The sequence below is a fragment of the Zerene cesonia genome, chromosome 22 (assembly GCF_012273895.1).
Source record: "Zerene cesonia ecotype Mississippi chromosome 22, Zerene_cesonia_1.1, whole genome shotgun sequence".
Classification (NCBI taxonomy): domain Eukaryota; kingdom Metazoa; phylum Arthropoda; class Insecta; order Lepidoptera; family Pieridae; genus Zerene; species Zerene cesonia.
The window spans coordinates 4,634,297-4,647,575 of record NC_052123.1 but is presented as its reverse complement, the minus strand read 5'-3'; the positions used below and the strand labels follow the sequence as shown (position 1 = coordinate 4,647,575).

The window sequence follows — 13,279 nt, the reverse complement described above, 5'->3', positions numbered from 1 at the left end:
CCTCCCGAGTTCCTGTCCAAATATAGAGATCCTCTTAAGATTACATCGTAGTAATTATAACAATATTTAAATATCATGGGTTTGAAAATATATCTGCTATATATTATATAATATATATACATGATTAAAGTTATAGGTTTCAATTTTGATAGTTTTGTTGTCAATATTATAAAAATACCTAAAATAAATTGAATTATCATTCCGCAACAGGAAGAGGACGTGGAAAAGATAGTTGCGGAGAAAGAAAGATTCCGTTCGCATCCCACCAACTACGCCATGAAGAAGACACAGCTTATGAAGGAGAGAGACGTCGCGCAATTGAGGTAGAGTATCATCATTATCATCATTATCATCATCACTCTTATCATCATCATGGTAATGATCATCTTAATCAATAGTATTATGTATTAAGTGTACACTAATATTATAAATAGGGCACTTTTGTATGTTTGTACGGGTAACCACTGGACCAATTTGAAAAATTATTTCACCATTAGATAGATACCATTAGATAACCTCATGGAGTGATGTAACATCAAGCGAAGCCGGGGAGAACAGCTAGTGACAAATAATAATCATTAATCATCATCATCATAGTCGTTAAATCTTAAAAACATATTTCGGTGGGTTTTTAGGGAATTTTAGAATCTAGAGTGATAGTAGACCATAACCAAACCCCACTCCCCCCAGAGATGTCGGTGACCTTATACGTAGTAAATAACTATTAAGCATTAAGCAAAGATGAAACATTTGTCGTTCTATGTGTAAGTTTATAATGTTTTCACACAAAAACTGCTCTCGCGAACTACTCCGACTAAAAAATTCTCTCTCTCTTCATCTCTCTTTCATCTGTTTTGGTGAGTTTGAGTGCTATACATGTTCCATAGGCGAGATCAGGACTGAGTGTAAAGCACACTATTACACTAATATTATAAATATAAAAATTTTGTTTGTTTGAATGTTTGTCCGTCAATCGTCCGCAAAAACAACTGAACGGATTTCGATAAAATTTGGTTTACAGACAGCGTATGAGCTAACTTGGGTGATAGGATACTTTTTTATACCTCGATTAAATGCTCCCTTGGGATATAACAGTTATCTCGATATCCGAGCGGAGCCGAGACGAGAGTCTAGTATTCAATAAATCATTCAACAATCTTTCAGAGGCGACGAGGAATTGGTGATGGATCTGAACGCGAAAATACAGGAGCTGGAGGATCGAGCTAGCCAATTGGACAAGACGAGAACGTCCTCCATACAGAGCATATCGTACATCAACAACAGGAACCGGAAGCTGAACGTGGAGACCGCGGAGAAGGCCATCATGGAAGAGGTGAGTTTGTTTATTTTTTTATTTATTTAAGGCTAGCTAGCTGCGTCCCGCGGTTTAACCCGCGTAAGTCAGTATCCCGTAGGAATATCGGGAGAAAAAGTAATAAGTAAATCGCTGGAAAAGTATATATTCTTTCTTTCTTTCTCAGCCCGGTTTAACCCAGAGTTGAGTATAGGCCTCTTCATGTGCACGCCATTCTTTCCTGTTCTTCGCCATCCGCATCATTATATATATTAGTTATTGTGTATTTTTTTTTTTTACTATAAATTATAATCATAAGAGCTATCTAGCTAAATTATAACTACTACTTAAAATTTCGTCGAAATCGGTGTTACGAAGATCAATTATAGATTTCTATTGATTAAATAAATGACCGTTTTTATAATTTCTTTCTTTCGTTCTTTCTTTCTTTTTGCAGATAAAAGCGAATAAAGGCAAAAAAACGGACGACCCATTCACGCGGCGGCACACGAAGCCCGTGATGAATTTCAAATCTCACCAGGGCGGGCGGAGTCAGGTGAGCGGCCACTATAGTAGCCAATGTAGCCGATAGTTTGTTTGTTAGAATGCGCCAATGTCGGGAACTACTAGTTTAAAAGAACCCAGTAAGAACCTTTTGGGAGCTAGTAAACATAAATTTATTTGTCTGTTCACAATATAAATAGCTATTTTAGTATGTTTGAAATGGGATTTAATATCTGTCAGTCTTAATTATTCATAGTTTTGCAATTTTGAAGGTATGTTCGAACAGATGAAATTATATAGCCTAGAAATACCACATAACCATATTATTTCAAACAGGAGTTAGAGAAGAATCAAGAGGAAGAAGCTGTGGCGCAGAAACAGAGGGAAGAAGAGAGCAAACTGATAAAGGAGAGACAGGAGAAAGAGAGATTGGCGGTAAGAGATGGAAAATAGTTACTACTATTATTTTCATTGAATTTTTAGTATTAGTATAGTATTCTATATGCTTTAAAAATGAGAAATTTTTAAAGAATAGAAGTTTTTTTTTTATAATAACATTAAAATAAATAACTTATCTTCGACCCAAGTTTTCAACTTTACCTAGCGCTACAACTGCAACTATTTTAAACGCTACCCATAATTTTTACTTTCAATTTGACCTTGACCTAACTATTGACTTTCTCTTTAATTAAGACTTTGACTTTGTCTTTTACTTGGACTTTGACTTTGCTTTGACTTTCATTTTGACTTCACCGGTTCCAGCAGCAGAGCGAAGTGGAGAGGAGCAAGCCGAGGGAGAAGAGCGCGACGGACAGCAACAGTCTGTACTCTTTGCACGATTTCGATATTAATATCGACATCGACTTGCCCATAGCCAGTGAGTTCCCTTTTTTATATATATAAATTACCTGTCACGTTGTTTGTCCGCGATGGACTCCCTAAACTACTCGACCGATTTTAATCAAATGAGCACACCATGTACAATTTGATTTGATCCAACTTAAAGGATGGGATAGTTTATGTTATTTCAATTACATAAATATATACCCGCTAAATGACTACCCAAGCGGAGCCGCCGCGTGCTGCTAGTATATATACAACTTTATTTTTTTCTATACTATACAAAATATATAAACTAGCTGTAATCTGCGATGTCGCTCGCATGGGGCCAATGCATACATTGGGACGGACGTGGGAAGCGACTCACCTTTATACTTTGTAATGATAATTAAAATATTAAAGAACGGGTAACGGGTAATCATCTCTGGTATTATAGAAACAATACAGTGCTATAAATACCAACAAAAATAATTAAATCATGCATATATTAATATTTACATGGGTTAATGTCCACCACTAGGAGCGGTGACGAGCCAGCCGAAGCAGATAACGACGAAGGTGAAGGAAACCGGCCCGAAGCGATCGCTGAATCTCGAAGAGTACAAGAAGAGACACGGCCTGATATAGTATTGCTTCACTAGTGTAGGCGCGCGTGTTCGTTTGTTTCATGGAAAAAAAAAAAATTTTTTTTTTCATTTTTTTTTGTTTTCAAGCTCTCATTGTGTATCGAAATGGTGTTAGGATTCTGTTTGGCGAATTAAATTAGACGTTTGTATGGAACTTACGGCTGGTTATTTGAAAGCAATAATATGTTTCATTGACGGTGGATAATCGACAGGTTGAGATTGATTGATTGTGCGGATGTTGAAGGTGTTTTAACGGATTTCTAATGCGGTATTCCTTTTTTTTTTGTCATTTCATTATATATATCTTTTGTATCATTTCATATATATCTTTTCTAAATCTGCAGCCACCGTGATGCATTCTTCGATTTCTAAATTTTTATTACCGCTTCAACTAAATCGATAATTTAAGAATAACAAACTTGACATAAATGCTAAATATCAAATTTTACCAATGTATACAAAATATAGGATTGAGAAATGATTATTTTCCTTTTAGGGGGATTTTTTTTTTCGTCAAATTTAACATATTTCGTCGATTCATTATGTTACATATACTTGTTTCCATTTGCTTCATGAACAACTAATTGTTGTTGGTTTTTTTATCTACTTCATTCGTAGATTCATTCATTTTTCATTCACATTCATTCATTCTATATAGATTACATGTTTTGCTTTCCCACTAGAAAAATGAAAAATAACCGTTAGTAGACATTAGATACGTTTACCCTTAATGCAAGAAAAAGCAAATATATAATTAAGCAATAAATATAGCCTTGAAACGTTCTTAAAACTGGCGTTTTCGAATACAACTCAATAACCGAGTCTTCCCACGGAAAAAATACCATAAACGATGCTGTGAAATAGTTAACAAAATATACAATAACAATTGTTTATAAGTAAATAAGTGAAATTGTTTGTAAATGGACACGCGCCTCTTAGAATTAAATAATATAATATTATATACTATTTATCGCTTCTCCCATAGATTGTTTTTATGAGGATCAAATGAAACTTATATATAATTACATATAATTTCTCGAGACTCGAATTACAAAATATTTGAATGAATGATACTTTATTGTACACACGAAAAGGAAATATCTAATAATATTAAGTACAGAATAAAAATACAAATTGCAGAATAGGCGGACTTATGGCTACAGAGCCATCTCTACCAGCCAAGCAAAACAAAGAAACAATATTTCGTTATTAGTTAAAGATTAAATGCCTTGAATTAATATTAACATACATGTATTAGCTTCACCTGTATGTTTGCATGTAACCGACTCATTTTGACTCAATTTTGACCCACTTCAAGCGGACTGATTTAATTCAAACTCTGTACACTTATCAAGGATCGGTGACAATGCAATAATTTCGTGAGTTCATCTTATTATCCTGATTAGAATCGCCAGGATTCAATAATTTCCTTATGTATGCTCTATAAGAGAGTAAGTGAGATAACTTAGTAGTATAATAAAAGCGTGTTTAACATTTATTTTTATGTAGTCCGAGTCATAATTAATATAAGGATAATTTAACAACATTTCAAAACGACACCATACATACAAATATATTCCATACATACAATTATGAAACGGACAGACAACTCCGAAAACACGAATGTATTTTGTAATCCGAGGCCTCGGTTAGTATCTTCCAAATATTTTACAAACTACCCTCAATCGCTACGCATATTATAAATGCGAAAGTAACACCGTCTGTCTGTCTCTTTTTCACGCCTGAACCGCTGAACCGATTTGGATAAAGTTTTGTTACAGAGATAGTTTGAGACCCGTGAGGGGATGGGGCATGGGATAGTTTTTATCCCGCTCTAGCAAACGGGAACTATGCGGGAAGAATCTCGGACTATTTTATTTCGTAATTTTTTTCTTTGAATCTACGCGATCGAAGCCGCGTGCGAAAAGCTAGTTATTAGTTAAAAGAAAATAAACGGATACCACCATATGTAGTTATAAATAAATTAGATGTTAAGTTTTTTTTTTTTTTGTAGTTTTGTTTATGTTAATTGTACAAACAACAAAGAGCTTTTTGACGGGTTTAAAGCAAGTTTTAAACCGGGCGCGTTGATTTTTTTTTTTACCTCGACGATACAGTGTCTCCGGCGTTACGTAATGATTATTATTATTTAATTGTTTGTAGTCGTTAATTTGAGGATTTTATTTGAAAAAATATTATATGTTATAGAAGTTACGGTTGACACAAACCGAAGTGATCCTTATTCCTAATAGAAATACAGTGTAATTTCATTTATAATTTTTTTGGTTTTTATAACTTCTAAAACAACATATTATTCGTATCGATCGTTTCAAAGAAACTTTATTTTATCGTATATTACATATTTGAAATTATGATATTCGTCTGAAACCTCAATTTGATTTATTTTAATAATATTTTCCTCAAACCCACTTACTCGTAGTTAATTATACTTAATTTAAAATTAATATTTAATGATTCAAGAGCAAGTTCGAGCTACACGTTTACATTTTGTCGTTACGATATTTTATCGTAGGCATGGCTTTATCGACGCTTTATATTGTAAATTATCAATTTTAATAAATACCAATATGATATACAAAAAAACTTCCATTTTGTTCTACATTTGTACAATTTTGTGTATAAATAATGAAATAGATTAAATACAACCAATCATATATAGCAATAATTATATGAAGCGCCTTATTCAATATTGTAATCATTATATAATCTAGTTTATTCAATGAACAAACACCATTCGTTCAGCGGATTTTTACTTTATTTAATGCTTAACTTAAAAGTAACTTAACAACTTTCAACTTGATTGAGTTAAGAGGGATATAAACAAAATTAATGCCTTCTAACCATCAGTCTTAATATATAAGTACAGTGTTTGATAATTTCTTCACTTTATGATCGTTTCACAGGCTTATATCGTACTAGCCATCCTCTCCGGTTTTTCACAGTTAAATTTAAAGGAGAATGAATTGTACTGTAAAATCAAATATTATGTATATGTGAACAGAGAACAACGCAACTAACATTTCAGAAAAATATTTTTGAAGTGAAACTTCTTTAGAATCGTTGTGATTTCAAACCTGATGCAACGGAAAAACGACAGGTAAGAGACACAAATACAAAAATGTGTAGAATGAAGCCGGCAAAGAATGAGACAGAAATATACATACTACGATTTACTGAAGTATCACTTCAATGGTGTATGATTCGCATACACACGTTTTTTTTTTATTCTGTTAACGTTACATTCATAACAATAAAAACTTATAATATTGAGAAATTTTGAAAGAATAGAAAAAAATTCTCATTTATAAAGCATTTCAATGCTATAAAACTAAAAATTAAATTAGAAATTTTGAAAGAATAGAAAAAATTTGATCACGAGGCAGGATTCGAACCTGCGTATCTTGCCTAACCGTAGCAAACCGTTCTAATTTGCTACGGTTAGGCAAGATACGCAGGTTCGAATCCTGCCTCGTGATCAAATTTTTTCTATTCTTTCAAAATTTCTAATTTATAAAGCATTTCAATGCTATAAAACTAAAAATTAAATCTAAAAATTAAACTTAAAATATTTATTTCCAAACAATGTGTTCGGACGTTGTTTTATTTTTTAGTTTATCAACTACACAAAAACGAACTTTCAATTAAATCGTTTCTCTTACCTTTTTAATGTTGATATAAAGATATACATAAACAGGGTTAATTTCGAATTTAATAAATAAGTGATCACACTTGCTTTTACTTAAATACATAAAAAAAGAATAAAAATAAACATAATTTACCCTAAAATTTTATTCTTATTTATAATGATACATACATTCTACAAGGTCATAAAAACTTTCATAACATCCACTCGCTATGATGAAGGATTTTTAAACACATCTAAAAATATGAAAATTTTTATTTTGTTAGAATCACGATTTTCTAAGCAACGATCATAAAAGTGAAACGATATTCTTGTCGTAACGATGTCGTGTGAACGGATGGTGGCGATATTCAGTAACGTGTCCGATTTGTGAATAATTTTGATTATATTTAGTGTAATCTATTTATTTTGTAATTATTATTACATACTTAACTCGGTAAAGCTCAAATGCTTGAATACATTTTTTAAAAGCAATACATGCGTTTTATTCATTATTTTCATCTCCTTTGACCTCCTCCGCTACTCCCCCCTTTTCAAATTATTACAAGTTTTAATACCTACTACCGGCTTCGCCCGTGGTATGCATACAACACGCTCAGGGATAACGTATACAACGGTGAAAGAATTTTTATAAATCGGACAATAGTTCCTGAGATTAGCATATTCAAACAAAATAACATCATACACAAATTAACCGTATCAAGATTAATTAAAGGAACAATATAGTTCTAACACATTCATTCTTCTATTCGATGAATTATAAAAATGATATGTATCTTATCCTGGTTCTTAAAGAAAGGAATCTATTTTAAAAGGAAAGGAATTTATTGTTAAAGTCTCATTTAATACTACAAAAATTCATCAAAAATAGATCAACGACTAACGAAACGGATGAAGGTGTGTGAAAGAAACGAATTATGTTCTCATTTTAGGTTAGTTCTTTGTGAGGACATAAAATTATCTACAGAAACCCAACCTAAAAAAATATGTTATCTGTACTAAAGGTAAATAAAATAAGCTTTAAAAACGAGAAATATTTATTCGTATAAAAATCGTTTACCATTCGCAGCTAATTGTGTTCCTTTCATTAATGGCTGAAAAGTTAGGAAGTGTTACTATTATCTATTTTTATTATGTATCTATAGCAATAAAATAAAGCACTAATTCACCCCGGCTTCGCTCGTGGTACATTTCCGGAGTATAAAGTATCCTATAGCTTTCGGGAATAATGTGGCTTTCTTTTCGTGTAAGAGATTTCAAAATCGGACCAGTAGTTTCGGAGCATTTAGAGTACAATCAAACAAAAAGACTTTTCCTCTTTATTATATTAGTATAGATGAAGAGTTTGTTTGAAAGTGCTAATCTCGGAAACTACTCGACTTCAAAAATTATTTCACTGTTGGATCACTAAGTGTTATAAGCTATATGGTAAATATGTACCACGAGCGAAGCCGAGGCAGACCACTAGTTTCTTATAAGCAAATAAAGCGAAATTTTTTAAATGTCTCATACAAAATAGCAATACATTGAACTAACTCTAATAAAAATTGATTATTCAATTATATGAATCTATTATCAAAGAATAAATATGAGCTTATTTAGTCTATGCTGTTATATAGTATTATATTATCTGTACTTTTATTTAAAAAACAAAAATGTAAGTAGGTACCTAAAATGTTGCTCTCCAATACAGTATTTCTTTATTGGTGTCAGTATGCAGATTTTTGCTTTTTTAACCTAGAAATAGATGTATATATTAGCACAATAATGTTATGTACCTATGACTTAACGAAACACAATTAAAGACATTATTATTATTATTGCAAACAAACTTACATACTTGAAAAATGAACCTACTTCAAGATATGTAGAATATATAGAATGTGTAATTGGTTTGTACACGTCTCGTAACGATAACCGTCCATGTATCACAAACATTCAAAAGGATACAGGAATCATACAAAAAAGTATTTAATCTTAAAGTGGTAATTATAAGCTTTTTGATACTAAATACCTAGATACACTTACGACTTACGTCGCCTTTTTAAAATATACTTTCAATTTTGTACTTACAGGAGGGCGACCAGGGAAGGGTCTCTAAAAAAGAGGGTTTTTATTAAAGCACATAGGGTCAACTTAGTTATAGGTACCTGTGTTGCGACACTAAACTAATGTTTAGTGTAGTTTACAAAAAAAAAAACAAATAATATTCAACACACGTTTTAAATAAGCAATAAGGTATTTTTCGTGCGCATAAAAAATAAATGCAATATGCTCGCCCACAGGTTCGCCCGATGTAGCAAAGAGGTAAAAATAACATTATTTAAAGCTTATTGCCAAAACTTCTACACGGGAAGCCTGTGGTTTAAATACTCAAAATGTAGCATGAATGCATTACGGGTGCAGTATAATAATGGGTTTAGGATGCTTTTGGGTTTGCCGCGGCACTGTTCAGCGTCAGAAATGTTTGCGCAGGCTCATACAAATGACTTTTATGCCATTTTGCGAAAAAAAACCGCTTCGTTACTGCAGCGGCTTCGTGCAAGTCCCAACGGAATCCTAAATGCATTATCGCAAAAAACTGACTCACCAATACTCAAGCATTTTATTCATGTGTTGGTGAGACAATGATATATTTTGTCTTTTTTTTTTTTTTTTTTGTGTTTCTCTTAATTTTAATTTTAAAATATTGTGGTTTGCATGGACATGTATTATTTAAATTATTATTACTATTTATTTTATTTGAATTTTAACTTTTGTAATTAGGTTTTTGTGAATTTCTTTTTGTAAAATTATTATAAAATGTGATATTGGGTCCTTGTTACCCCGAAATAAAGAATTTATTATTATTATATTATTATAAAATTTGCAATGCGCATTATAAAAGTGACTATTTATCATACTAGTATTATCACAGATAAGATAACTCAATACTATACTGGTGGTATTATATTATCTGTGATCGTACCAATTTTTGATGGAGGTGTCACCGTTAAGAGTCAGAAAACCGTAACATTCTAAGAATATAATATGTAAGGTAATTCACGAGATTGCAAACTATCGTAACTGATATCCGTAACATTTGTTTTTGAATCTTGCAATTGAACGACCTTAACTATTCTTTAGACTAGAGTGCTATTATGTATCGCAGTTATTTATTATAAAGTAATATACATTTCCCAAAAGTTCACGCGACGGTTAGCAGGGCTTCCATTTTTGTCTAGTTTTTAAATAAACCGAACCTTACATAACGAACGATAGGTATCGAATACCCTTTTGATAATTTAACGAATTCACGATTGATTATAGTCTATTTCAATATTAGACGTTATATTTTATGCACGTTTTTTGGCAGATTACAATCTCGTACGAGTCAGGGTTTAATATTTTACATTGACAGAGACAACTATTATAAACATCGTAGGAAATATTCATGGTTCATGTATGTCTTAATCTCTATCATACGTTAAAACGAAAATGATCTCTACACTTTTTATTCTTTGTCTCTAGGTAGGGTAAATTGAATTTTTAGAATGTCAACAGTCATTTGGGAAACTGAAACATTCTACGGTACCCTATTTATTCTGTGGTTATTTTACAAACAAATTATGCACTTACCCGTTTCTTCTGTGGAGGAACAGGTTCCTAGAAATATACAAGGGCTTATAATTTACACATATTTCTCTATTGACATATTGATGTGATGTGAATTTTAAGCCATATATTATAGTCTATGCAATCTATCTATAGACTGTATAAAAAAAATAGATGTATGTGCTTAATAATATTTTTATAGCGTTTGTTTTAACGCGCTAATTTTAGAAACTACTTGGTTAGGATTAGCTAGCTAACTAAATTTAAAAAGTTTGAAACTTTTAGTGACACAGACTATTTTTGTGAATGATAAATATATCAAAATTATAATCAGATACTTAGGCCCACGTCAAACGGGTCCATCATATACTACTCTTTGTTGTCACACACCTTAAAGGTTAACACAGGCGCTATCTAATAACATAATTAATAATTGTAAGCAACAATTATGCTTGCTTGCTTTTTATATAATTGTTGTATCTAATATAAGAGTTAACAGGCTGCAATCGATTTGAATAAATATTTAAAGTGTAAAAGATTCTTACTTCTTGGACTTCATGATGGTCATATTCTTCCGCAACTGCATGTTCGTCAAGCTTAAATAAACAATAATTTACCCTCTGATTACTGATGAGTTCGAAAGTAAATAACTCCATTAACGATACAGAATATTAATAATTTATAATTATAACACAAAATTACAACACACATATAGAATAATATATTGTATGCGTTGTGGCTTATAGACACTGTTTCAGCTTTAAGCATAGAACTTCTACACATCAGGGGTGTAGCATCCGCCATATCAAGCGTATTGATTATTACGGGCCACACGGCTTTCAATGAGCGATATTTTAAATACTTATTTTGGTGACCCCACCCCAAATTTTATACAGGGCCTCTCTCAGACAAGACACGCTACACCACTGCTTTGCAACATAATGTTTGCTCACCAATCTATTGCTTATTCCATACGCCTTTATGTAAATATGAAGTCTCGTTTAATATTAAGTCTCGTACTAAATAATTGTAAACATTTCAGGAACAAAGCTGAATTGAACGGTTGCGGGGTTACTTTATACTGCGTGTTGCAGAGTTGATTCGATCGCTGATCAACAATCGATCGAGGATTTACAACGTTCAAATAAACTTTTTAGTAACATTCTCTTATTATTATACACGCATAATAAAAATAGAATATAAAAAGATAGTCAAAATAGTACATGATGTATCTAAACTAGCTGTAAATAACCTATACCTAAGTAATGAATGAAGTTACTCTTTTATCAGGCGCTCTTTGCTTAACGATGAAAAACTTCTTACCATATTGCTTATAGCCTCTTCGTCTCCATCATCAGAATTTGAATATGGCTGAACTCGATGCTGAAATAATGTTATGATCCTCTTGAATTGAATTCAGGGCTCGATAAAAAAAGGCCATATAAGGTAGGCTTGGTATTTTCTGTAGGTATTTATTCTGATAAATCTTATCTATTAATAAATCATTTGGATAACCATAGATATGGTAGGTACATAAATGAAAAAAATTGCATGGTTTCTATATATCAGAACATTGGTGGATCACGAGTTTAGGTTTTCAGCTCTGACTATAAATAAAGTCGTGCTGAAGCGTGAGCTTGAACTAAAACCTTCGACTAAATTGTGAAGTCTCCTACGTCGTGGCGGATAGTGACCCAAACCCTCAGAAAAGGTCTAAAATCTGAGGTCATCTTATATTATCGCGTTTTAAAAGTAAAACCAACAATGTAACAATAAAATTACTTACATGTGAATGAGATCGGTGCCCTCGTAACATTATTTGACATAAACCGCCAGCAATAAGACCACTCAAGAACAAAATTATAAAAAACCTAGTCATTATAAATTGAATATTCAAATACGAAATTATACAAGTACCACCTTTATATACTTCTATAATTAGTCAAATTCAAATTAATTGCGACACATTGATTTAATTGGCAATTTTCACTTCATAATTGTTGAATTTTCATGCTTTTTAATTACTTATATCGAGTTTTAATTTGAAAACGATTGTTTGAATTCATGAGTTACCAATGTTGACTAAATAGATTTATTGTAAGATGGTTCTTGAGAATAAGATAATGAATATCCGGGGATCACACGCAACGTATTCCAGTCTAACACTTAGCGAATTTTTTAATGTGTATATTTTTAGTTTAAACAAATGAAATCTATGACTATTGGAAACTCTTAACGGATTTTAAACGCGATTTATCCATATTATTAACCCGACGTTTCGAACACTACAGCGATCGTGGTCAAGGGGAGACTGAGATGTTATATGTCGTGAAGGTCATACAAAAATTGTTGTTTGTGAACTACCTCCACCTATTTCTCCGCAGTTGGTATGTGGAGTATTTTTCTGGATGTTGGCAGTATTGGCTGATAATGTCTTCTGGTCTTTTGGTATGTCTGACATGGGGTTTTAAATTCTTGATAAAAGGATCCCAGGTGTTGGAAAGCTGTAAACCATCTTCTCTATTGAAATTTGGATGTCTTGGAAAAAATCTATTTTCTCTAGCGAGGATTTGTGGTTGGTCGAATCGTAGGAAGTGGTTGTTGTCCAGAGTGAGTTCACATACCGCAGACTTCTTGTGACGTCTATGCTTGATATCCGCAATGTGTTCCTTCAGTCGGCTACCAATGCTTCTTTTTGTTTGGCCGATGTAGAAGAGACCACAACCACACTTATACACACTTCACTTGTACACACCT

The 13,279-nt window shown here is 32.3% G+C and overlaps 1 protein-coding gene and 1 long non-coding RNA gene across 2 annotated transcripts in view; one reads left to right on the top strand and one right to left on the bottom strand.

Annotated features, from left to right (window-relative positions):
* Nucleotides 1-3,347, top strand: part of LOC119836118 (RNA polymerase-associated protein Rtf1) — a 14,028-nt gene extending 10,681 nt beyond the window's left edge. The window contains exons 15-20 of the mRNA XM_038361369.1: nucleotides 211-323; nucleotides 1,165-1,333; nucleotides 1,752-1,850; nucleotides 2,135-2,233; nucleotides 2,561-2,675; nucleotides 3,159-3,347. Coding sequence (XP_038217297.1) covers nucleotides 211-323; nucleotides 1,165-1,333; nucleotides 1,752-1,850; nucleotides 2,135-2,233; nucleotides 2,561-2,675; nucleotides 3,159-3,265 — 702 coding nt within the window. The 3' untranslated portion in view covers nucleotides 3,266-3,347. The remainder of the gene's footprint in view (nucleotides 1-210; nucleotides 324-1,164; nucleotides 1,334-1,751; nucleotides 1,851-2,134; nucleotides 2,234-2,560; nucleotides 2,676-3,158) is intronic.
* Nucleotides 3,348-7,948: 4,601 nt separating this feature from the next.
* LOC119836060 lies at nucleotides 7,949-9,187 on the bottom strand. The gene is made up of 3 exons (XR_005288077.1): nucleotides 9,079-9,187; nucleotides 8,598-8,665; nucleotides 7,949-8,022 (listed from the first exon to the last, which is right to left on the bottom strand). It is a non-coding gene; the product is annotated as an uncharacterized LOC119836060 (long non-coding RNA).
* Between the last annotated feature and the right edge of the window lie 4,092 nt (nucleotides 9,188-13,279).